Source organism: Gouania willdenowi, chromosome 17 (genome assembly GCF_900634775.1).
Source record: "Gouania willdenowi chromosome 17, fGouWil2.1, whole genome shotgun sequence".
Classification (NCBI taxonomy): Eukaryota; Metazoa; Chordata; class Actinopteri; order Blenniiformes; family Gobiesocidae; genus Gouania; species Gouania willdenowi.
The window spans coordinates 16,621,527-16,648,942 of NC_041060.1; the positions used below are offsets into that span (position 1 = coordinate 16,621,527).

Here is a 27,416-nt window from a genome sequence, read left to right on the forward strand (position 1 = left end):
ATATGTTGGGTTGGTTCCTTAATTATTCCACCCAGTTTCATCAAGTTGGATCCAGATCGCACATATCTTACAAACATTTAAATGTGTAAAAAATGTTCATGGTACCATGATCAGGATCATTCATCCAGATAATGTAAATATTTTTCGGCAGAGGTATTATTTTTGGTCTGCATACAGGCAAAGGTGTTTTTTTTAATCATTATTTCAGTTACCTAAAACTCATATTGCATATTCCATCATATACATTATGTAGTTACTAGGTAGACTGTAGCTAAGGTCACAGGTGGTTGATATACAGTATTTACCTACTTTCTTGGTACAATATTCCCACACACACTCTCTGCAGTGTTGTGCCATTGGACATTGAAATATTCTTCAAGCGCAAAGTAAGAAACTCCATTTTCAGTGTAGCACATGAAATGAAACACCATTTAAAAAAAAAAATTTAAAAAAAGCCAAGCAATTGCTTGTGTGTACTTCTTTATTTTTTCACTTTTTAAATAACAGAAGTCAAGTCTCCAAGGCATCTGTAAACAGTGTGCCCATAGATCTACATGTTGGTTCTCCATCATCTGAAATAAATACTGCTACAATGCGGACAAAACAATGAATGCAACGACGTGATAAAGCAGAAGGTGAGGAGGAGGAGCAGATAAAGTATAGCTAAACAAAGTCAGTTTCTGATTCCAGAGTTTGAGGATATTTCATATTTTATTGATGATAAAATTATGTTTTTGTAAAAGCCATCTTTAAAATGTGTTAAAACTGATTCCTGAATTATTTTTTTTTATTTTATTTTATTTTGTCAACAACTATTTAATGAAGGGGTTTAACATTCAGATATTCCATGTGTGTGAGTATTACACACGCTGTAGTTTAACTGGAGTCACTAAAGCACCGAATGTGGAATCAACCACCTCAGAAAATATAGTGGTGACACTGAAAACAAAGTATTAACCTCCTTTCACATATTGAACATGTTTATTCATTGATATTTTACAATGTAATCCTCCCACACCAGCAGCTGAACCACAGTGTCGCAGGAACAACAAGAGCACATGACCTATGGACACAGTTACGATTGGATCCAAATGTTGTTACATATGAAACTGAAATTTTGTGTTTTTGTTTTTTTAACTGCAACTGGACACGTTTCCTTCCTCATTACAGGAGCAGAACTAAACATTTTCTGTCTTCGGCATCATTTCTGACCTTTTCCTACATCGTTACCTCCAAGGTGAGCCAAAGAATCCACAACTACTCCCAACATTTCTACAACTTCTGTTTTATGATCATTGGGAAATTATTTGTTTCGTATAACATCAAGAGAATTTTAGGGGTCATGACAAAAATCAATAATTCCCTATTTTATCATTGACAATTATGAATCGATTGATGAAATTTCCAAAGATGGATTATTTAAATTTTTAATTGTATGACAAACCAGGAGAGTCCTCTTAATTTCTCTACACAATACTAAAGGTACTGTAAGGTGTTACTCAAAAAGAGAGCTCTTAAATGGAAGATCAATAATCAGCAATAATTTATAATCGAATCAATATTTGTTAACAATAGAAAATTGTTAACAATCAAATCAAACTCGCCGATTATCAAAAATCAAATCGATATTCAGCAATAATAAAGAATTGAATTGATAATCGTCAATCATTTCAAATCGTATCGATATTTGTTAACAATAGAAAATTGAATTAATAATTGCCAATTAAACAAAAATTTAATCCATAATCGCTAATTATCAAAAATCAAATCAATACTCGGCAATAATGAAAAATCCAAGTGATAATCGTCAATTTAAAATCTAATCGATATTTGTTCACAATAGAAAATTTAATCAATAATCGCCAATTAATCAAAAATCTAATCGATAATCGTCATTAATCGAAATTCAAATCGATATTTGTTAACAATGGAAAATCAAATCGATAATCGACAATCATCAAAAATCAAATTGATAATCGCCAATAATCGAACTTCCCCCCCAGAGAATAACCTTCTGCTTCTACAGGCTGTTCCACGTGTCTGTGATAAACCAAATGACATTGTCCATGATTAAAAGTGCTGTTGTCCACAATGCAAGGCCTCCTCTAAGCTCCACCCCCTCACGTATGCTCCTCCCATCCTGCCTCTTTCCAAAGCCACATCTCCTACAAGCTTGATAGCACAACTAATTTCAAAATAACAAATCCCCCCGAAGCAGAACTAATGCAGGATGGCACGAGAAAGCATCTGATTGGTTCTTTCCACTCGGGCCGAATGGCAGGGATTGGTCAGAATTATAACAGGATTCCAGGAAACAGCTGCTGATGTATAAAAAGCGACCACTTTAAATAGACAGTCTTAAATCCTCAGCTGTATCTAGTAATGCTATACGATTAAAAGTTAATTTACAATCATTTCAATGTGTGATGGAGTAGCATCATGTAGGCCTATTTTATGGGACAAAAAAACTTGGATACACTTTTTTCATGTGGTTAATTTGCTACCCACATATTCATTTTCTCTCTTTGCCAAATCATTTGAAAGTGATCTTAAATTTCTTTATGTGCTATTCAGGATTTAGTTTAGACACTTTCAACATCTAGATAAATTTAAAAACCTTGATCAGAGCAGATTTTTAAAAGATTTGAAAACATCTTTAATTTACCGCAGAGAGCGCGCACTAAACACTCTTCCATGGTTGGTATTGGCATTTATTTATGGAAAACTAAAGATTAAACACAGATAACCGCTGTTTATTGAACAGCTGCATTTTTTTCCCACAAGAACAACCACACTAATGAACAGCACTTATGTGGACTCACCTAAAACAAGCAATCAATTCAATAATCAACCAACATTTTTAATTCAGCACCTTATATCCTTTTTTTTTTTTTAGCTGCTCATACAAATTCAAGTTGCTTTTCATTTTCTCTGGTCAATAAAATGCAACACATTTGGGTCAAACAAGCTGAGTTTGGGCTCTTGAGTAATTTGCAATTCACATTTTGATTGGATTATTTCATAATGTTCACGATCTTAATAACAAAACAATCATTTGCTGCAATTCAACAGTGATTTCTGCATTTTCCAGTGAATTTCCAAATGTTCCAAACTCAATACTCTCATTGCACGTTCTTTACCTTGCTTGGATTCCATTTAGAGCTGCAGTGTGACCAAAAAAAAGGTAGAAGGTAAAAAGGCCATAACCTATAAATCATTAGAACTATACCTAATAACTAACATGGTAGACAGTAGTATTCCTTCTACCAGGCTCAATCTGTAGATTTCAACAACAGTGATGAACGCTATGACCTCTAACTGATGGCCGACTACTCCTCTACCTACACGTTGAATATAGCTGTTGTTCTGGTTCCGTTGGGCTCCCAATGGGCCTGCAGGCAGTCACATATACAGGCTTCAACTTCAGCAGTGTTATTGTTTTCGGAGAATTCCTGGGAATGTGTTCAGGAGAAACAGCCCATCCTTGTTTTTTAGGCTGAGCCACTCGTCGTCAGGTGGCGAGTTGGTGAGAGGACGAGTTCACATGTATGGATGCATTGTGTGTGAAGCATGGCAAAAAGCAAACCAGTCTGATTTCCAGCAATAATACTCATTGTGTCACAGGAGCAACAGGAACACACTCATTGCATGCCAAACTGCTGCTTAACCCACTGACATGTTGTCCAATCAGCTGCTTTTCCAAAGGTTTTTATCCCTATAGTGATGAAAAAGCTTCTTTCTCATAGCACCAGGCCATCGGTTTTCAGGTTCTAACAAAATAGTTGTGCAATGTCAAATCGCTAGCGAGTACTTTTCTTTTGATATGTACCATGTGGAGAACAAAAAAAAAAAACATGAAAGCAGAAGCAAGAAACACGCGATAAATGGAGAGGATGGGCTGTGCTGAGGTATCTGATCATGTGACGTGAGTGCGTGTGTGTGCGCGTGAGTGAGAGAGAAAAAGAGAGGGCCGTAGTGACAGAAGGCACATATTGCCGGGGTGGGTGGTGGTTGGAGGGGGGGGGGGGTTGCACAGGTGGAGGTTTATGAGCCAGAACTCTCTGACCGAGCAGTTTTTCATCGTTTTAAAAAAGCTCTACAAGCTGCTCCAGGAATGAGTCCAACTCTATCGCCGGGTCAAAACTCTCCTCTGGATCTCAGTCGATCAATGACTCACGACTTAAAACTCTCCAATTCAACCACAACTGAGATCCAGCTAACTGGATTTCAGAATAAAAGACTGAGAACGACCTTGGTTGAATCTCAGACTCGGACCGAGACGTGTTCCAGAGATTGGGCCGATGCCGGGGTGGCTGTTGCTGCCGGTGGGGGCAGAGTTATTGCTTTCAGCTCGTTGCCAGGACAACTCTGGGTACTTACGCCGCGGTTCAGGGCGCCGGCGTGAGGGGGTCCGTTGGCAGGCACGGCGCAGTGGTCCGTCCTGGGAATGTTGACGGGACAGGAGCGGGTGCGGGCGTGGCCTTTGTGGCCGCCCGGGTGGCAGACGAGGCTTCCAACGGTGTCGGTGGGCGACAGGTGACGCTTGAGCCAGCGCTCCACCCGCTCCTCCTTGTACTTGAGGGAGTACCAGGTGAGGAAGATGAAGAAAAAGCCAAGGAACTTGAGGCTGGCGGCTAGTCCGAAGTATACGAAGCGCAGGGAGGTGACGTCGTACTCCCAGCACGAGCCGTGGACGCCGCAGTCCTGCTGCCAGAGCATACAGGTGGTGTCGATTACGGCACCGAAGTAAATGGGCGTCGGGATGTAGGCTGATGGAGAGAAGATGGGAAAAAAACAGGAAAAAGAAATATACAACAGAGGAAGAAAGAGGAAAATAAAAAGGAAACAGAAAGGGGATGGTGAAGGATAGTTAAAGTAAAATAATGAAAAAATGAGAGATAAAGTGTTAGAACAGATAAAGGCATAGAAGACACCTGAGATCATAGGACGTTTTAAGCAAGATCTCCTTTTATAACACTACATAGGCTCATTAGTTATAATGCAGCTGTTTAAATAAAGATTTGTTTTATGTTAGTTTCACTCACCAAGAGTCCTGAGGAGAACAAACTGCATTCCCAGAGCAAACGGCCTTTCCTGCTCTGCTACAGACCTGCAACACACAGAAACTACCTGAATACTAAGATTTCTACTTTTTGATTTAGTGTAAATCCAAACAAACAAACAAAAAAACCTCCTTTAAAACAAAAATTCAACAAAATGACTATAAAAATATAACCTCAATTGAAAAAGCTGGAAATTGTGACTATTCTTCTTTAAAACCCACAAAAATCAACATAAAATGTGCAATCACACACTTTAGAATAGTAATAATAAAGTTATTTATGTGCAAAAAAAAAAATCTACTTTTTATTGCTCAGGGTTCAGCATGGCCATTGTAGCACTGGTTTAGTGCAACGTTATTCTAATGGTCAAAGCTAACCAACTTATTTTTTATGGAAGAACTAATCGGTCTCTTTGGCTCTGTAGAGCAGTGGTTCTCACACTTTTTTGGCTAAAGCACCCCCTTTGTCAGACAACAACATTTTACTCATAATTCTGTGGAAAAACAACTATAAAGCATAATGATGGAACGAATGAGTGATAACACACATTTGAAAGAATCTCACTTTGTACATTATTGGAATGAAACTATTTAGTGCCTCCTGAATAGATTTATTTCTATACTTTTTAGCATTTCCGCTCACTTCCTCCTGATGTGGGACCAACACTGAACCTTGTATTTTCAGTTCATGTTCTAATTAAGATCATTTACATCATAATTCTGTGTGTTTTTGTGTACTTTGTTGTTGGTTGTTGCATTATATAGAATATTATTCTCTTATTTTGAGTGTTATTGGTATTATTTAGTCAGTGTGTGTGTTTTTGGTGTCGTTTGGTTGTTTCTTATGTCGTTTTGTATGTTTTTGTATTGTTTTTGTGTATGTTGTACTAATATTGCGTATTTTTCCCTCATTTATTGTGTCTTTATTGTCATTTTGTGTGTTGCTGGTAGTAGAAGTATTTTCCTCACTTAGTTTATGTGTTTCTGGTGTCATTTTGTGTATTTTTTTGCCATCTTGTGAGTTGATGGTACTATTTAGTATGATTATAATTTTTAATGAAAAATAAACATCATAAAACCCCATGTTTTTAATGCTTTCATTTGTTAAATGTCCTCTCTTTCTTTTTATTGCTCTGATCTCTGAAAAGTTCACAAATATGAGAAGATAGAAAAGACGAAAAACCACATTTGTCGGAGCAGAATCCTCCGACGGTAGTGTGTTCAGTTAAAAGGTGTAGAAATCAAACAGCTGACACATATAACCTAATAATGAATTGACATTAAATAAATCCACTAAACTTAAATAATCCTTTTTACAGACACTGCTGTGTGTGCATGTAAAATAGAACTACTTCCGCTACGCTGTGCCTTTAAGGGTGGTCCTCACCTGAGAGTGACGATGATGGCCGAGGGCTGGGCACAGGCGGTGATGAGAGTGACGATGAAGAGGAAGATGAGGAAGGGGATGAGGGTGTTACATGTGCGGTCACATTTCCCGGACACTGCGTAGCCGTTTTCGTTCAGATAAGTCTTCACGATGACGAGCTGCAGCTGGTTGCTGCCCTGACCCCCAGACGACGGCGTGATGACCTGTCGACTCTGGACGCAGGCACAGTCTGAGTAGTTTCGAATCTGAGGAGCAAAAAATACATATTTTGAGGAGTTTTAGACATAAATAAACAGTAAAATGAAATTTTAACATTATGGAAACTGTCTTTATATATAAGGTCGAGTAAAATCTATTTCTATTGTAAGATATATTTTTTAAGACTTGAATTATTTTAATTTATTTTAAAAAATGTTTTGTCTTGTAATCATCTTATTTGTGCAAAACACTTTCAGGTTTTTAATGATTAAAAATATAGGATAATTTTGAAATACATTTTAAATAGTTCTTTACTTAAAAATGTAAATAAATGTACTTACAAATGTTCCTAAAAAAAATTTTTAAAATTTAAAAAAAACATTTATATCTTTATATATAAGGTTTAGTAAAAATCTATTTCTATTGTAAGATAATTTATTTAGACCGTTTTTTTACATACTTTCAGGCTTTTTATCATTGAAAAACAATAACAATTTTGAAATACATATTCATAGTTCATAGTTTCATACTTCTTTACATACAAAATGTAAATAACTATATTTATTGGCTTCCCATAAAATATAGAATAGAATTCAAGATTCTTCTTCTCACTTATAAAGCCCTAAATGGACAGGCACCAGTCTATCTCAAGGAGCTTGTAGTGCCATACAATCCCCCCAGAACACTACGCTCTCAAAATGCTGGACTACTCGTTGTTCCATTCATCTCTAAAAGTAGTATAGGAGGAAGAGCTTTCAGTTATCAGGCCCCACTTCTCTGGAACCATCTACCAACCACGGTTCGGGGGGCAGACACTCTCTCTATCTTTAAGGTTAGGCTCAAAACATTCCTCTTTGGTAAAGCTTTTAGTTAGGAACCAGCTCATAGCTCATAATTAAGCTGCAATAGGCATAGACTGCCGGGGGGTGGGGGGGGGTCTGGCATGCTCGTTTGGAGAGGGCGTTAAGAGAGAGGTCATTTAGGTTAGAGAGGGACCGGAGAGGGTCCCATTCCTCTCCCTAACACTCCCTCTATGTCTGCTTCTTCCCTTGTGTGTTTGCTCCTGTACTCCTTCTGGCTTTTGTCTTGCAGGTCCGTGGGATCCTCAGTGTGGAGTTACAGAGTCTCAGCGGCTCTGTCTCCACCCTTTTCTCTGCACACACCCAACACAGCATAACGTGGATGGCTGTTCATCATAGGAATGGGATCCACACAAGGTTCCTGCTGCTTAACAGAAGGTTTTCCTTGCCGCCATGATGAATTCATGTTGGGTGTGGGATACATATGTATGTGTATATACGTATATATGCATATGTGTGTATCCATAAAATGAAGAGTCCGTCCTTAAGACTGCTCTACTGTAAAGTGTCTTGAGATACCATTGGTTATGATTTGGCGCTATACAAATAAAAGATTGATTGATTGATTGATATATCTATAAAAAATACAAAAACTATTCCTTTCATAAAAAAAGTCAATTGTTTTAAGCACAATTGGGTGGTGAATTTTTTTTTGATTAATCATGATTTTATTATTGAAAATGATGAAACAATCTTTTAATATTCAAAGTTTTTTTTTTCTATTTAAAAAAAATAAAATAACGTGAAAAAATATTCAAAGTTAAATTATTCAATTTTTAAAAAATTGTAATACAAACCAGGAAAGTTCTCCAAATTTGGATATTTCTATATTAAAGATGCTGTGCGGTGTTACTCAAAATTGGTTTGTAATCGAATCGAGACCTCAATAATCAGAATTGAATAGAATAGGGACATTGATTTATCCCCTTATTATTTGATAATTGATTGTGACTCATAGTAAATGGTTATTATTAGCCATTATAGTAATATTATTATTATTCCCACCACCCTGTGTTTCCTCTCACCCCAGTGCTGTCGTTGCCCACGCTGCTGCAGCCGGCCAGGCAGGGGTTGAAATAGGTGATGCCGTCAGAGCCGCAGACTGGAGCGTACTCATGGATTTTACAGCCACAGTTGACATTACAGCCTCCGGTCAGATTCCTCTGGGTCATAGTGAGAGTTGGTCTGGTAAGAGAGAACATGACAGACTGAAATAAAGACGTTTATTTATCCTGTGGAAGAGAAAAGATGATTAATGCGTGTTATGCAACACAGTGAAACACATGAACTGAAAATGCAGACATAAAACCAGTGTTTGATGCTACTGAAAAAACATATGAAGATGTTTTAGGGTAAAAACTCAACAAAAATAACAAAATTAGGCACTTGTTTGTTGGGGAAACTTCTTCAACCACTGATTTATTTATTTATTTATTTTTAAGCAGTGTTTTTCAAGTACGCTATTAAAGGTCATTATAAAAACTGTCCACTTTCACTGAGATGGTCAGTGTTTACATTGGCATTTATAACTGCAATTATTTGGCCATAGGGTGGCATCACTGCATTAACCAATCACAGATCCATGTCAGTAGATGGCAGCAGGGAGCACAATGAGACTGCCATTAGCCAAGCCTGTATCATATATATTGGTATGTATCATACTACATAACGTGTATATTTAGTGAATATTATTTAATGTGTATTTTAATAACAGCTTGATTTTTTTTTTTTTTTTGCACATTTTTGGACTCACAACATTTTTTTGTGAAGCAGCAAATAATAAATATTCAATGGTGGGTGGTGGTGATGTTGGTGGGGGTTCGGAGGGGGGTTAAGGCAAAGAGAAGAATAAAAAGTAGGTAAAGTAGGAAACAATAATAATAATAATAATTGACTACACAAACAGCATATTATTATCATTATTATTATTATTATTATTGTTATTATTATTATTATTATTATTATTGTTATTGTTATTGTTATTATTATTATTATTATTATTATTATTATTATTATTATCTGGGAACTCAAAGTCGCTTTACAATAAAGGGAGCAGTGTTGGGATAAGGTGCCATGCTCAAGGACACCTTGGCGGAACTTGAGACGTGCTCTGGCACCTCTCCAGCTACCAGAACCATTTTATATATTAATAAATATTATTAATCATATATACCCTGAAAACACCCTAAAATACTTTATTGTATATATATATATATATATATATATATATAATGATAAAGTAGTAAAGTAAATTAAATTAACTAAAGCACTAGTATAAGTGTGTGTGTGTTTGTGCGTATGTATGAGTGCGTCTTGTTATAGTGAACAGGCTCAGGCATTTTAATCGAGCATTGAAATATGATGATTGTATTTGTTTGATGTATTGTCTGATTATGTCTGCTGCGTTTGTATTTTCCATAACACTGTCACTGTATATTGTCATATTGTTGTGGAGCTGTGTATGTTTAGCCTTTTATCTTCTGTATCTGCTTCCACCCCACTGCACCATGGGACTACGGATGGAAATTAACGATTAGCTAAATCTGGTGTATTTACAACTTCGGCTGTACATTAATACACACTGTCTCACTCAAATAAACAAATAAAATCAATAATAAATAAAGATGACAAGGTGGAAAAACTACAAACTACATAAGCCAACTGAAGGAGCCAATCGGGTGATATAAAGCAACAAAAAAGAAATGCACGAGAAATAAAAAGGACATAAGAGGACACGAGGTGTACAGAAACAGACTGATGGAGGGAAATAAAAATAAATCTGGAAGGAGGATCTTTGCTTCCAAGCTCTTCTTGGACATTTTCCATGGTTGCTATGTAATTGCTCTCAGGGACTCAGAGTCCTAAAGTGGACGCCTCCATTTAGTGTCACGTTATCTGTCATCCTCCACCAATGTGTACCATCACTTCCTGCCTGCCATGAACCACAGATGGGCCGATATAAGCTTCCGATGACTCAGTTCGGGAAAAAGCTTAATATGGTAATCTAATGTTTTTATCTCTATTCCCACATTCAGCCACACTGGCATGGATTCTCCACAACAATGACCAAATTTCCCTTTCCGAGTGTCTTCCTGTTGGACTCACCCGGTGGTGTAGGGGATGTTGATCCCTCCGAGGTTGATGCTCTCGCAGCCGACGATGAAGAGCGTTGAGAAGCAGAGAAGCGACACTCCACTGCAGATCATAGCCAGCTTAGCCGACTCCCGGGCTCCCAGTTTGAGCTTCTTAATGATGTAGCCACCCAGTACGATGCCCACACCAGCACTGGGGACAATAATCACACCTGGAAAAGGAACGAGACACTGGTCAAAAGTTTGCACATTTTAAGACGTCTGTTACAAAGAAAAAGGAATATATTCATTAAAAAACAAACCTATCTAAGCCACGATCACAGGGTTTTTCCCCATAATGTGAAACAAATTATATCCTTTTTTTAGCAAGTGATTTTAATTAGTCACTTTAATTGGATGTGATATATGTGTACAGGCCACTGTGTGTGAGAGTCAACCCTGACTCAGCACATTGCTGGTATCACAACAAAGAAACAAACTGTTACTTAGTAAAGTTGTCAGCAAAAGTTTTTCAATGTGTAATTCAAATGCTTAAATATTTGTGCAAATTGAAGTGCATCAAGTACATTATTTATAGTTGCAAAATGTTCTCAATATCTGATAATATGTATAGTAATAGTTTAACCCTCGGAGCACCTTCAAAAAAAAAATGCAATTCATTAAAACTCTTTGAGCTTATCAAAACGGTATCCTTCATAAAACTGTCATTAAAATGTTGAATTTTTTTTTTTTCCCCAACGTCAGACCTAACCATAGATATAAAGTTTTCATTATATTCCTGCATTTTTGAAAAATGTTTTTATGCCTTTTCTGTAATAAAAACACTTTTTTTTTTGAGAGAAACACAAAATATGCATTTTTTTTCAGAAATAAGATCCAAAGTGCAACATTTGGTATGAAATTATTACAGACTTGAGTTGGTGAATAATTGATAGGAGCATTGATTTTTGAGGCATTATTACTGAAAAAGACACTTTTTGGTACCCTTCATAAAAATGTCTTCAAAATATATACATACATAACATATATAAATGTTTTTTTAACAACTTCAGGCCTAACCATGAATACAAAGTTTTTCATTATATGTTTACACATAAAGAAGACTTAATGTTGGATATGAAGCAGAACTGTTACTCCGACAAGGTAAAAGGAGCCACTTGGGGCAGGGTTAGGTCAATCTTGTAAGGATGCTAACTGATTAGCTTCCACCTGAGATTTAACATGACTTTCCAACTGGGATTAGGCTCGGAAGTTGGCTTAGGTTTGGTCGGATTGACTATAACCATGAAAATTTAAATAATGAGGAGAATTGGTGACAAAAGAAATAATATAAATGAAGCTCCAAAATACACGAAAAGCTAACTGACATAATTAGCATTGAAATAATTATATTTTTCATTTATATTCATATGATTTCAGATAATGTTTTTGATTTAGACCTCAAACTAAAATAGTGAGACATTAGCAGTGGATGCACAATGGATGCAAGTCTGTCAAATGAATAAAGTCAAACATTAGGGAATGATTCCAGTATTTCTTAGTCATTAATTTAGATTTGTTAAGTATCCTTGAATAATTCATAACAAACCATACATTTTTGGGAATACTTTCTATATGGTGCCAGTGATTTCAACATGACAGCAAATACCAAATAAGTAAGAAAAAAAAAGTTTTCAGGGACTATGTTTGATGCATTCCTATTCTGTGTATCAATTAACTGAATTAGTCTAAACCACAGAAGCCAACTATGCAGCCTGGTCTGAACTCTATTCTCCATCTCAGCCTGCAATCTATCTCATTAACACGACTAAATAAATGTTTGAAACTAAAAGTTGAAGCATTATTATTATTATTATTATGAGTGAAGAAGAGCTGAAAATACCAAAGTGGAACTTTGGACTTTCGGGAATTCTTGAAAGGTTTCCCTGGAACCAGTCGTGATTAAAATGCGTGATATGGATGGTGTTAGCAGAAATATGTCTGAGTGTCAGGCACTGAGGCTTCACAGCCCACTCCTCCTACAGCAGGGACACTTATGCAACAAAGAGCAAACAGATACAGCTCACTCAGTCCCACCATAATATTTGAAAAAACATAAAAGCCTTCTTAACAACAATGTGTTTAATGTTTTAGCAATAAACAAAATATGTGCACCTTTAAAAACAAAACACATTAAAAGGACTTTTTAGAGCGATTTCTTACCTTGGTGCATAAACTATGGAGAGATGCTGTTTTGGGCAGGATATGATGCATATTAATTGGCATGGCCTGTCGCCTTAAATAAATGCTGCATTGTGGGAGGTAGAGGCATAACAGGTCTGTTTACATTGTAGTTTTTCTGTTCACGCTTGGCACCTAAATGTGTATCCCATACCAATATAATGGAACATACATCGGCATAACTCTGACTTAGTGTCGTTATTGGGCTTAGAAAAGCAAAAGAAAGGTTTCTGCTCGGTTTTTCTCTTGTTATAGCAACCATTAGCTTTATAACCATTGTTCAGAAACTCTAAACTAACACTGTTGTCTAGCAACAGCTAACAGGAATCAACGAAAGTGCGTCATATCCTGAGCAAAATGGCGGCTCCTCATAGTTTATGCCCCAAGGTATAAAATCATTCTAAAAAGTCCTTTTAATGTGTTTTTTTTAATAAAAAGGTGAAGCTACTGCATTTGGTTTATTGGTAATACATTAAATAAATGTTTTGTTATATGTATTTCCACTACAGGTACACCTTAAATTGTAGAACATACAAATATAAAAACAACAACAATATGCATTCAAATGCTCCTGAGGGGTATTCCATAAAGGAGGGTTAACAAACTCTGAGTCTATCCATAAACTCAGGGTCAACATACCCCTCGATGGGAAACTCTGGGTATCGGATTCCATTACAGCTGGTATGAAGTGGGTCAATCAACCCTGAGTATGTAAACCTTGAGTTACTTACGTGCACGCGCGAGATAAAAAGCCATCATCAATGGATCGAAGATGACTTGAGCTGCCATGACAACCACCCGGAAAATAGTGATTTATTCACCCTAATGGGTGAAAAATAAGCCAGTGTTTGAGGAATATGAGCCTGTTCTAAAGGTCTTCAGTCTTCAGTGATTATAGTGGTTTAAATCACCCGTAATTAGTCACACTTTTTGGTCGCTTCATCACTTTATCTCTTCAGTGACGTGACGAGCGGTGAATAATATGAATAAAATGTGTCTGAGTAGATGTGGCAGCAGCATTGGATGGCTGCATAGAGAGCCCTCCTGTTACACTGGATATAAAGACAGTACATGCCGCTTGATATTGCATCATTTATATTGATTTTTAATGTAATATTGTCGCCAGACTCATCTCAACATCCTAAAAAAATGTCATAAAAAAAGCACTGTAGCAGGACGCGAACCCGCGACCCATTGCTTTCAAGAGCAGCGTCACAATTGACTGCGCCATACCTTCAAAGAGATGTGATCTACTGTATAACAATATAAAACAACAATCGAGCCTTAAAAGTGGATTCATTTAAATTATCATCTCCTCCTTTATATTATCCACAGGTTTGTACTCAGTGAACTTTACTACAGACGTCAGTAGATGTTTTAATGCAGATCAACCTCTCAGTGTGTTTCACTTAATGATCTGTATCCACAATGTTTTAAAGAAAACTACCATTTGCACACACACAAAAAAAACAAAAAAAAGTAAAGCAACAAAACATTAGTAATGATGTGAACACGTTTGTGGTGTGTGATGTTACTGATGTGTTTCAGAGAAGAGTGTTAAGGTTCATTAAAGTGTTCAGGTGGACGGAGCCCGGTAGAAACCCAGGGTTTCTTTGATAAAACCTGCCAGTGACCAGGCTTAGTTCACGGACAATGTTGCCTGGGTAACATACTCAGAGAAGAACATACCTCACGTTTAGGAATGGGATACTCAGAGTTTCCCTCATTTGAGCCTGAACATACTCAGAGTTTGAACATAACCTGCTTTATGGAGCACCCCTCTGGTGTCAACCTATAGACTAGCATATCACAGACTTTCTCTCACCAGTGTAGATGCTGGCGTTAGACGCTGGGATCCCAAACTGAGACTCAATGAACTTGGGGATGAAGGTGATGAAAGCGGTAACAATGGCGCTCTCTGCAGTGTACGACAGGCTGACGAACAGGAAAGTCACGTTGCTGAGGATCCTCACTGCAGCTTTGGGAAGGTCTGAAGAAGAGTGAAACAAAAAAACAAAAAAAGAGGCAGAAAGAAATCATGGCTTGTTAGTAGCATGGCCACACTTGTTTCAAAAAGATCATAAATGCAATGCTGTTTATATTTTGAAGTTAGCACGTTTCATATTTAGCTTAATTGCAGTCATGAAAGTTCAAATCATAATGTGTAAATAAGAAATCCTAATATATATATACACTACCAGTCAAAAGTTTTAGAACACCACACTTTTTCCAGTTTTTTACTGAAAATGATTCAGTTTATTGTGTCATTGCACTCTGAAATGAAAGCATAGAGTTGAAATGTGAGTTGAAAAATAAATCATGGAATCAATTTATAGACCAAAATGTATTCTAAACTTTTCCCTCATCAAAGTACAGTGTGTTCCAACACTGGTTTTATGCAGACAGAGGAGGTTGTAAGTAACCAAGAAAAGATGGAACACCTGTAGGAATGAGTAGCACCAGCTTTTAAGGCTGATTCAACCTTCATTGCTGCAGAACAGCATTCAATTGTTAACCCACTTCGTGTTCCCTGAAAAAGGCCTATTTGTATAATTCTGAAATGTACATCATTTTCAGTTTTAAGTAACCAAACCTTTTTTTAAACCTCTGGCTGTTCAGTTCTTACCTTTGTTCCATTTCAAGCTATTCATTGGACTTGCACAACTTGAATTGCAATACATAACTGGAAAAATGAGAGTGTTGTAAAACTTTTGACCGGTAGTGTATAGTGGTCATTAATATTATGAAGAACACAAATTCATATTTGAGATGGAAAAATTTATTCAAAAATATTCAAAGAAATGAGTGTGAGGTGTTTCCAAGATACTGTACCTCATATCTATAATTTCTGATGGTTTTGTATTTTTGCATTATTTTTCTAATTAAAATATTTTACTAATGATCATTAGTTCCTGTTTTCAAGTAGAATGTAAAAATGACAATAAACAATCTTTAAAGTTTAATTGAATGAATAATTGAATATTTGATTATTTGACACACTTTATAAAATTCACATGGGTGGTAATTTTTCTGTCAATGGATCGTCACGATAAATTCTTATTAGATTTTTTTTTTTTTTTTTTAAGTTTAGAACTGTCAAGATATGCAGGATGACTCCTGTGTCCTCTATGAGTCAATTTTTAATCACAGCTGTATTTTCCGTGTCTTTCATCAAAACAGGACATTCTGAAAAAGAACATTTGGTTCTACGTGGGGGGGGTGGTAGATTGACTGTGATTGTATTCAGCCTCACAATAACCCACGAGCGTACCTTTGATGTCCTTGCCGAAGCCCATGGACGACGTGACCGCCTTGTTTTTGTTGTTGCTCTTTTCTTTGAGGACGTCGTCGTCGCTGGAGAGGTCGTCCAGGTTCAGCTTTTTCCTTCTCTTCTTCTTCTTGTGTCGGGGCGGAAGCTTCTTGGGGAAGGAGAACATGGGGAAGATGACCAGGAGCATGGCCACAGCGCACAGCAGGAATCCACTCCACCTTTAACGAACGATGATGGGGGGACAGAAACCGACCAATCAAGAGGCAGGAACGTGCAGATGCATGTTTTCACTGAAGTCAACATGTTATTGTTTAACCCTCTTATTATCCTTAAATTTCTAATTTGGGGTGCACATGCATGACTCTCACAATATGAACCACACTGTTTCATGTTGGTGACCTTCTTTCCTCTGATGAACATACTACTTATTAACTTATTTTTATCTATTTTTTTGTAATATGGGTCCTCCTCAACCCAGTCCTCCTCTCCTCTACGTCACTTTCACTGTGAAAGAGCTGTTCCAAAACCTTGTTGACAGTAAACCTTTTCCTAGAGGACATTTCTAAAGAGAGAGAAAGAGAGAGAGAGAGAGAGAGAGTGTGTGCAAATTGCAATACACACAGAGCACAATGAGGAATGATTTGGATAAAGGGATGTTTTACACATGTAGCTAAAACATCTTGCCGGTCAAACTGACCCTAGAGGAACACCAATGCGTGCAGTATGTGTTCAGCACATTGAAAAATATCATTATGATAATTTTATGCTTAAGCGTACCTATAATGTACCCATCAAATAAGGAAAAGGAAAAAAATAGGAAAAAATATGAAGCAAAAAAATGTCAACTATTTTTTTTTTTTGAGTTAATAAACACTGAATGGGGTCAAATTGACCCCAAGGATAATAGGAGGGTTAATTTGTGCATCTTAGTATATTGCCCAGTGGATTTCTGTATCGTCTCCTTCTTGTGATCGTCACCTATAATTTATGCAGGAAGCCAGTGACTGTTTGCTGGTGAGTCACCGGTTATGCTAGTGTCAGTGAAAATATGATATCACTAAGAGCTCAGGAATAGATGACAAACAGCATTGCACACACAATCCCAACAAAATTCCCTGAATGCTACAGAATAAGTCATTGTGTTTAGGGGAAGTCACAACCATTCAGAGGCCACAGTTCCCGCCCTCCTGGTTGCTATGGTGAACACATCACAAAACAGCTGCAGTAATAAAGAATGACATGTAACTCATTTAAATGATGAAATATTTTTCAAAGATTTGTTGTTTATTTTGACAGATTAAACTCTAAATCTGTTAAAACCCTAAATCTGCTTCAGAAAGGCAGTTTAGTTGCTCTCTTACAGAGTATGAGCCCTGAAGGTTGACCCTGTTATGAACAAAGTCATGTACAGGATGTAAACTGGGACAGGCTAAACCCTGCAGCACAACCCTAATGCAGAGAAGATGACTTACTTTAGATTCAGACGATTTATTTCAAATGTTATAGTTATTTTTTAGTCTTTTCGTTTTTGCTATTATTTATTCAGTAATACAGAGTCAGGGCCAGCCCATGGCATCGGTGCTACAGGCAAATTAGAGAGGAAAAAAGCGCATCTTCTTATAGCTTATCTTTGAGTACTTTAGGTTGCCAGTATGATTCATTAAGGTGAAAAAAAATAATTACATTTTACCAACATTACATTGCAAAGCCGGTAACATAATAATATAAAATAACTCTCCCTCAACCCCCAACGGGTTTAACTATACCTGCTCTCTGAGAGGATGGGTGAGTGTTTTGACGTGACCCCAGAATGCAACACAGTTTTTCAGGTTTAAAAAAAAAAAAAAAACTTTTCTTTTTATTTATAAAATTAAACATTTTTTTTGCGTTTATATGTTTTACATTTATTTCTATTCATCATTTTCTGTGGGGTTTTTTTTCACTATGTCGATTGGTTTCTTGTTTTCTGAGGATATTAAATTAACTTAAATTTACTATCTACTATCTATCTAAAATCATGCTTAGGGTAATTTGTGGTTCTTTTCTTTTTTTATATATATCTTTTTTTAAATTCTGGACTAAGAGTCTGCAATAAAGATTAATAATGATTACGTCCAGAGCACATATGGCTATTTTAAAATTCATACTTTTATAATATTTGAATTATAACTGAATATTTACTCTATGTAAATAATTATAAATGGGTTACATTTAGTCATACCATGATAATGCCGTAGTAAAAAGTAAGTTGTTCTTTATATATGAATGAAAACATTGCGCAAAGAAATTATTTAAATAATTAAAACCTCTTTTAGAGTAACTTGCACCACTTGTTTTTCTTAACCCTTGAACTAACAGGGGCTTTTTGGCCTACATACCAGTTGCCAATGAAGCGAGGATCACTCTGGTCGATGTTGACAGCAGTCTTGGGGTCCACGTAAAAGCCGATGAGAACTCCTCCTAACAGGTAACCAGCTGCCGGGCCCAGTGCTCCCATCACATACATGATAGCTGGTTGGAAAAAAAAAAATGGTATTAGAAACCAATCATTTAAATACGGATCATTCAAAATGACATGTGCTGACATATTTCTGCAGTATGAGGACTTTCTTTTACAATAATAAGATATTTTAAACATTTTTAGTATCATGCAGGTGTTTATTAGGAAAAAAAATCCACTACTCAGTGACAAACTGCTTGACTCCATGCCTTATGTAAGGTTTTACACAAAAACTAATCTAGCATTACATTCAGCGTACAAAAGACCATGTGTGGGGGTCATGTGTGCAGATCATATGACTGGGCAATAAGGTGACTGCATAGGGTCAAGAATAAGATTTCCCCAATTAGAGGGGATTAGCATCTTTAATTCCTTGGCTGGAGTTGAAACCAAAAGCATAAATATGGTGGCGTGAACTAAATACTCAGAGTTGGGGCCAGGCAGTGGACCATACTCAGCGTTATCTAACGCTCAACAGTTCTGGGAACTCACTGGGAGCTCTGGAATGGTCGTTTGAAAGACACAGGTGTTTCAACCTATTTTGAATGATATTGATAAGAAAAACAAAATACTAAGCCCTTAAATAAGCTGAAATATTTGGTGAAAAGTTTTCTTTAATGCTTAACACAGATTCTCATAAACTCCACACTCACTTCAACTCCATCATGTCGCAGCAGCAACTAAGAATTGTATCCATTTATTTAGGGCCCTATAAAAGCAATGTTGTTTTTTCAATTCTGTGTTTTACACATTCATTTTTAAAAATTCAAGTTTTTTTTTTTTTTCAATTTATATTAGTTTTTTACTCCCGTCAGGAAACACAATAAATAATATATTTTTAAAAGAACCATCATTAAATGTTGATGTTTATTAATTTGTTGTTAGTTTGTTTGTTAGTTTGTTAACAGGATCAAAAGCATATAACCACGGTTAAACAAACCCTTTGATTGAATCTTAACACTTTTATTTGCACTTTTCAGCAGAACTATTTCCATAAAATTCAATTTATTCTCGTTGTAATACTGTTGCAGCAGCAAACAGCAGCAGCAGCAGCTCCTCATCTGCACAGTATCCTCTGAGAAACATACTTAAATATCTCATCTGGCCAGTTGGATATTACATCACACAACTGGGATGGCCAGAGACTAGAATGAGAAAACATAAGGATGGGATTGAAGGCTTGGGCTTTCTCGTGGGGGTCCAGCAGCAGCATTGTGGATTATCCCTTATACCCAGAGAAGAGGGAAAACCCTTTGGCTGGCCAGTTTCCGTGTTATGCAATGTGATGCAGACCATTAGCCGAGGGATGGATGATGCCCCAGCTGCTGGTAGTAAGGTGGAAAAAAATAAGCTTGACAGAGGGTGCAGAAAATGCCAGATAACATTAAAATCATAAAAAAACTCATTTATTTATTCATCAAGAACTGTTGGAAGCCTTTGGATTGTTATCCATGAATGGGGAAACATGTATACATGGTTTACACCAGTATTAGCCTGGACAGGGACCTGAACCTGTTTTGATTTGATTATCATTTGTAGTTCAGTCACTATAGTACGGAAGCAGATTAGGGCAAATTTTGATGAAAATAATTATTTTTGGGCAAATCAAGAATAAAGTCAAAATGTCAAGAATAAAGTTGAAATGTCGAGATTAAAGTTGAAATGTCGAGATTAAAGTTGAAATTTCAAGAATAAAGTTGAAATTTCAAGAATAAAGTTGAAATATAATGACAAGATTAAAGTTGAAAAGACGAGATTAAAGTTGAAAAGACAAGATTAAAGTTGAAATTTCGATAATGAACTCAAAATACCAAATTTTGTGAAAAAAGTCAAAGGTTTGCTAATAAAGTTAAATCTACGGAAGCTGACTAGGGCCAATTCTCCATATGACAACAAACAGCAGATCATGGCTGTCTATAAAATGCCGTTCATCGATGACTATGTTAAACTATACTTCGAAGTTGGGTTTAATAACAAAGAGATTTTTTTTCTGTTTTAGCTTATAAACACAGCTTTGTAATCTCTTTAAGGACTTTGAAGCGATATTGTCAAAAACTTAATCCGTTCAGAAGGAAAAACCAGTCATGTTTGGAAGAGGTGGAGCATTCAGTGCCGTCTGTGGCTATTGAGGAGCTGTGCGGAAAAAAGATTAGGGTCAGTTTTGATGGAGACTGTTGTATAAGGTGAATTGGCCCTAGTCCGCTTCTGTAAATTTGACTTTAAATCAGAATTAATTTATCTTGAATAGTTTTCATCCAAATCTTCTCAAATTTAAAGACAACTTTAATGACCACAAGAGTATGAACCCTTTTGGTTGTGGTGATGATATGACCTTTCCTGCAGCGTCACGTCTAACTTTCAGTTTGAGAATTAGGTTATCTTGAAAATCTTTCATCCAAATATTTTCGAATTTGGGGTGCACATTCATGACTCTCACAGAATGAACCATATTGATTGGTTTTGGGAACCCCACTACCTCTCATAAACATATTTACATATATGTATCTTTTTTGTAACATATTTGGGGTTATTCACTCATCTCCGTCACTGTGAAAGAGCTGTTCTAAAATGAGGATATTGTCTCCCCCTCATATATTAACTCAAAAGTACGATATGTAGGGGGTGTCCCGATTCGATATTGATAACGGTTCAATATTAGCCAGAAAATGAATATCGAATTTATTTGGACTGCATCTAAAATCCCCGATATAAGCGCTCCGATAAAATGTTCTGCTCCAGCACTTCTATCCATAGGTGACTATGGTTCACACTCCAGCAAAGTTTTTATTCAATTGTAGAATATTTCAGATACTATATTGAAGGTTATAATGTATGTAATCAATTGGTTAATAATAAATGGGTCGGTTTTTCTCATACCTACTGTTGCTGACTATTGTTCTCTGTTTGACTAACATCACTTGATCAAGCCTTTTCTAACATTCCACACTACAAAAAAGTAATAAAAGTATGTATGATTCATGCTGATATCGCATCGGATCAATATAGTAAAAATGTTAACAGTCTACTTTATGAACTATGAACATACATGGCAGCCTCTCTGTGGCTGCGGCACGTCGTATGGCAAAAACACCCAAACACAACATACTGCACTCAGCAGGGTTTCCCTGCAGTGTCTGTAGCTGACCTAATATGCTGCCAATACGTTGCATCACCACCATCACACATAACGAGAGCAGAGAGCTCCTACAAATAGTTGCTTGTGTAGCCCGGCTCTCTACAACCCAATGTACAGCAATCAGGAGCTGCTGGGCCAGCGACACACACCACAGTACGGCACTAAAGAAAGATGGATGGCAGCTGTAAATCTGGCCAGCTCATTCAGGCAGAATGTCATTTAGAAATTACGACACGTTTTCAAGGTTTTCATGAGTTTGACAAATGTGAGTCTGTCAAACCTCCGTTTAAAACATTAATTCCCTATCTAATTAAACAGTATTAGATGTTTGCTTGTTTGATTCCTTACACAGCATAGTTTTACAGTTAAGTGACAGACACGACTAAATCCAGGGCAGGACAAGCCTGGTTGGGGCACAAAGACATGTTATGGAAGGGCTGTGTTGTCATGGAAACCTGCTGACTGAGCACTGTATGCTTACAACTTCCCAACGGACGGCCAGCTTCTACATCAGCACCTCCCAGCCTCCATAAAAATCAAAAACCAATCTTCCAGGATATAGTTGAGCTCATCAGTTTGCAGGAGCTGAGAAAAGCTGCTTCTGTGTTTTATGTAAAACTATTTTACTTTATTACTATTTTTCTTTCTAAATATTAACCCTCTGGGCACATTTGGGGACCAAATGTGTACCTTCTGCTTATTGAGTTTTTTAAATTCTCAATATTTCCTTCAGTTCAAAGACTAATAGTATGCACCTTGGCCAGGAGTATTCTTTTAATATCATGTTCATAAATCTATGATGACTTTTATTGCAAGATGTATTGAACAGGAAATATAAAATGTCCCAATACTCTGTGTTCAGGACTGATTTGGTCCCATTGGCTCCCATTATAACCACATATTTTGGATATACTGTTATCCTGACATATAACAGTGGTTTTCCCATAAATACCTAACAAATTTAAGCTTCTATACCTTCAAAATACAAGATGCACCTTATTTTTTGGGGGAAAATGCATCATTTCTGTTTTTCTCATTGAGAAAAAATTTGTTTTCATGACAAAAAGGGTACAAAGAAAATAAATTGTCTAAAAATATAATGAAAAACTTTGTATTTATGGTTTGACATTTTGAAGACACATTTATGAAGGGTACAATTTTGGTACCTAAGCTCAAAGGTTTTTTTCTTTCAACAAAAGCTAATTGCTCTAAAAGTAATAATGCCTTAAAATTAATGTTCCTATCAATTGTTGACCTAGTCAAGGCTTTAATAACTTCACACCAAATGTTCAACTTTACATCTTTGTTTAAAAAAAAAAGCATATTTTGTGTTTTTTTTGTGTTTCTCATTGAAAAAAAGGTGTTTGTTATGTCAGAAAGGGCATAAAAACATTTTTTTAAAATACAGAAATATAGTGAAAACGATATCTATGCTTAGGTCTGAAGTTAAAAAAATATATATAACATTTTGACAATAATTTTATGAAGGGTACCGTTTTGGTACCTAAGCTCAACAAATGTAATTTATTTTTTCCAAAGGTGCCCCAAGGGTTTTAAAGAAAAAAAATGAACAGTTCCACAAGAATATACCAAGACTCAAATGATCATTTCTTTCAGTTCTTAATAATGATTATCTTTATCTTGCTCCTCCCACAATGTTTTTTTTTTTTTACTAGACAAAGCTAAATCCACCGAATTTGCCATCAATGCTAATACTAAAAATGAAGCTATTCCTGAGCCAAAGCTTTCATTTTCAGACGCTTCTGAAAAGACTCAAAGACAGAAAGCTTGTGGGCCAAAGCTGATGATCTTTCCAATGGTCAACACATTGGAACGTTTCCTTTAAACCGGTCTATTCCAAACTCAACCACCATACAGTAAATCCTCCATTCCTGGATGTTTCAATGTCGACTCGCTCCTTAGCACGTTTCCGTTTTGTTTGCTTTGGTGAAATGCTGAACTAAAGAGTTGGACATTGATCGGTCAGCACTGATTGGCATACTCATCAATGCACCAGTCATTCAGTGGTTGTGGGTTTTCCCTTCTGGCTGGCTGATTACATCCCAATTGCGAGATTGATGGAAGTACTTTTCCATGCTACTTTTTTTACGTGTAAATGCATAATGCATTTTCCTCAATGATTCATTCATTCACTATCACAAGCTCTCAAAATACTCCAAATAACCTTATATATCGGTGCATGTTTTTGGATGGTGGGAGGAAACCAGTCCAAATTTCTTTATTTTTACCCAAATTACAGTTACTGAGACTCCAAAATACAGGAAGTAACTTATTTAAATATGTGGGTGTTGTTTCTATATGCTTAGTGCCATTAATGAATAACAACAGATTGACTGTATGATGCCATTAGTGACCTCAGCGGGGGATGGGCCTCTAACTCTGCCTGCATTCACATTACATTTATCCGTCCTCTTCACCGCAGACTATAAAAGCCCTTGGAAATGTAATGATGTAACTTTGCTTCCTCTAGTGCTCAACATATCACTGACAGTAGCCAGATCAATATCAGTAACCACTGTCTGGTAAACCTGAGAACAGCTGAAGGCATGTTTAGTGGTCATGGAGCTTAAGGCAAGAGAGGAAAAATCTTTTGAAGGAATATTTCAAGTAATTTGCTTATCTTCATGGAAAAATTCACAGATTTGTTTTGCGATCTGTGTTTCGTGGTCAGTGTCCTACACTTTTCATCTAAAAATAATGATCAATACAAAGGACATTATTTATAAAATATATAACTGTCTTCTCGAGAAGTCAATTCTTCTTTTTCTTCAATTTTTTTTTTTTAAATTACATTAAAATATTTGATTCCCACAGACTGTGAGTACTACACTGTTTCGTCTGCTCAATAACAAACATTCTGGGCATTTGGGCCTGGCTCTGCATTAGCCTACATATGAGATCACGCCCAAAGGCAGAACAGAACAGACATCCGACGGTATAATTCAGTACAATATTGCTTTTGTTATCCGATAAGAAACGCTCTGTTTGTGAGCTATTGGAGGAAACAAGCCACACTGCAGCTATTTGAAAATCAAATGTGTCATTTTAAAGCTCTGTGCACACGATCCCAGACCAAAGTAGCACTTGGGAATTTTGTGTGATTAATGGCACACAATTTTTCCCCTATAGGCGACATCCCTTTAGTGACACTGGAAAATATTCGATGCCTGACTATATTTAGGTGCATTTACGCTTTCAGTCCAATTAGTGTGTTTACCGGTTTTTTTTTTTTAAATGGTTCATAGACAATAAAAGAGCATACTAAAAAAATGAAAAAAATTGCATACTAATTAGGGGTGTACTGATCCAATATCGATATCCGATATCGGTCTGATATAAGCCAGAAAATGAATATCGGATTCAAATTTCCGATTTTTTTTTTTATTTTAAATTTTTTTTGCAATTCATTTTTTATTTATTTTATTTAATTGTAGAATACTGTAGATGTTATGTTGAAGGTTAAAAATGTATGTAACCAATTGGTTAATAATAAATGTGTCAGTTTTTCTCAGACCTACTTTTGCTAACTATTGTCACGGCAAATTTGCGGTTGACCTCATTTGGAGGCATGATTTATTGCTCTGGTTGAATGATGGAGTCCAGGCGAGGCATTGATGATTTTATAAAAAAGATTTATTATAAAATAAAATAAAAAGGAGTAAAAAAGAAGCTTCTATTCTGAAAGAATGAAAGGCAAAAGGCTCGTGGCAGAGCAAAAAGGCAAGACCCGCTCTAACTAACAGTTTCACAGCTTAAGCTTTTATACAGATAACCGAAAAGTTCCACCCTGAGGTAAGGAGAAGGGGGGAGTCAGATGCCCAACAGTGGAAACATTTGAAGATCATGAAGACGTGTATATTATGAGGAAGATTGGGCGCCACTCTTATCTATCCTTGATAGTGTGTGCGTTCGTGTATATCTGCATGTGAGTTTGAGTTTTGGCCTTCAGTAGAGACCCTGTGTTGCACTGAGTACAATACGATCTGTACTGTTTAATCTAACATGATTCAGCTGTTCAAAAGTGCAAAGAGTAATGGAGTCATCATGTATTAAAACATGACAAATTGTACACATGAACATACATTTGACGATATGATGATGAATATAAAAATTGCCATAACATTATCGATCTCTGTTTGAGTAACATCACTTGATGAAGCCTTTTCTAACATTCCACACTAAAAAATAAGTAATAAAAGCATGTATGATTCATGCCAGATCGTATCGGAGCAATATCAATATCGGCCAATACGCAAGCCTGCCAAATCGGTATCGCATCAGAAGGGAAAAGGTTTTATCAGGATATATCGTATTGTGACGTCCAAATCGCGTATCGTATCGTCAGATTCATGGCAATGCCCACCCCTAGTTCATACATGTTACTTTTCACTTTGGATGAGATGAAAGAAAATAATATCTCAAGATGAACAGAAATTATTACATAAATTAGATTGTCAATAAATACATTTGTGTCCTTGCAAGACTTAAAATCTAAAGCAAAATTTGCTCTGTGTTGCTGTTCTCCTCATTCTTCCAATCTGCCCTTTTATAGTTGACTTTACACCTCCTTCTGGCCCTGTAGCTCAGCCTATAAAAACTGTAGCGTAGAAAAATAGATTGTTTCATCTTTAGTGCTGTTGTGTGCCAGCAAACGTTTTGCTTTTGCAAGCTTTAAGTGTTTTTAAAGCTTCAGCAACAATGTAGTGATAAGAACTACTGAGATCCGCAAAACCCACGAGCTGCACCCGGTCCAGCTTCAAATTCATTAAGGACATCATCTTTCCCTGGTCAGCTCATGCTCACTCACTCATGCCACTAACATAATAACCTAAGTAGGCTAAGTAGTATAAGAGGCCTATCTCTATACAGTCAGCTCTTTGTGCACAGTTCATGATCAATAACAAACACCTTCTGTTGGGCTCATATTAACCAGTCTCCACTGAAAGCTCCACTTTACCTGAACATCTGAAAGGCATTACATGAACGTATTCAATGTCTTTCCATTGGCCTGTATCTCATCATATGGAATAAGTGCACAGAGGGTGGGAATGGCTCAGAAGGAATGAGTGGTCTTCTAAATGGAGGGTTGGAAGTTTGATCCTAGGATATGTTCCTCAATATTAAAACAATGAACTTCTAGTTGTCGACATTGACAGCCATGGTAGTTCTTAGCATGACACTGTTATGCGAGTATGTGAGTAAATTTAGCTATTAGTTAAAAGTGCTTTGAGATTGCTTATGTAGCAAAAATATCTACATGAGTGAAGTAATGTGAACTAGAAAAAGTGAGGATGCATACGCTGAACCCCTCAGTCAGTATACCCCCTCAGTATATCCCCTAAGAGTCAGTATAACCCTTAGTATAACTCCTAGGAATCAGTATAACCGTTGGTATATCCCCTCAGAGTCAGTAAAACCCCTTAGAGTCAGTATAACCCTTAGTATACCTCCTCAGAGTCAGTATAACCTTAAGTATATCCCCTCAGAGTCAGTATAGCCCCTCAGAGTCAGTATAACCCTAAGTATAACTCCTCAGAGTCAGTAAAACCCCTTAGAGTCAGTATAACCCTTAGTATACTGCCTCAGAGTCAGTATAACCTTAAGTATACCCCCTCAGAGTCAGTATAGCCCCTCAGAGTCAGTATAACCCTAAGTATAACTCCTCAGAG

At 36.6% G+C, this 27,416-nt stretch overlaps 1 protein-coding gene across 1 annotated transcript in view; it reads right to left on the reverse strand.

Annotated features, from left to right (window-relative positions):
* Window positions 1-1,919: 1,919 nt before the first annotated feature.
* slco5a1a (solute carrier organic anion transporter family member 5A1a) overlaps window positions 1,920-27,416 on the reverse strand; it is a 32,007-nt gene continuing 6,510 nt past the window's right edge. The window contains exons 3-10 of the mRNA XM_028473529.1: window positions 18,469-18,601; window positions 16,091-16,308; window positions 14,645-14,809; window positions 10,613-10,811; window positions 8,533-8,692; window positions 6,450-6,694; window positions 5,046-5,110; window positions 1,920-4,769 (exon numbers count right to left, since the gene is read on the reverse strand). Of these exons, the coding sequence (XP_028329330.1) occupies window positions 4,264-4,769; window positions 5,046-5,110; window positions 6,450-6,694; window positions 8,533-8,692; window positions 10,613-10,811; window positions 14,645-14,809; window positions 16,091-16,308; window positions 18,469-18,601 (1,691 nt within the window). The 3' untranslated portion in view covers window positions 1,920-4,263. The remainder of the gene's footprint in view (window positions 4,770-5,045; window positions 5,111-6,449; window positions 6,695-8,532; window positions 8,693-10,612; window positions 10,812-14,644; window positions 14,810-16,090; window positions 16,309-18,468; window positions 18,602-27,416) is intronic.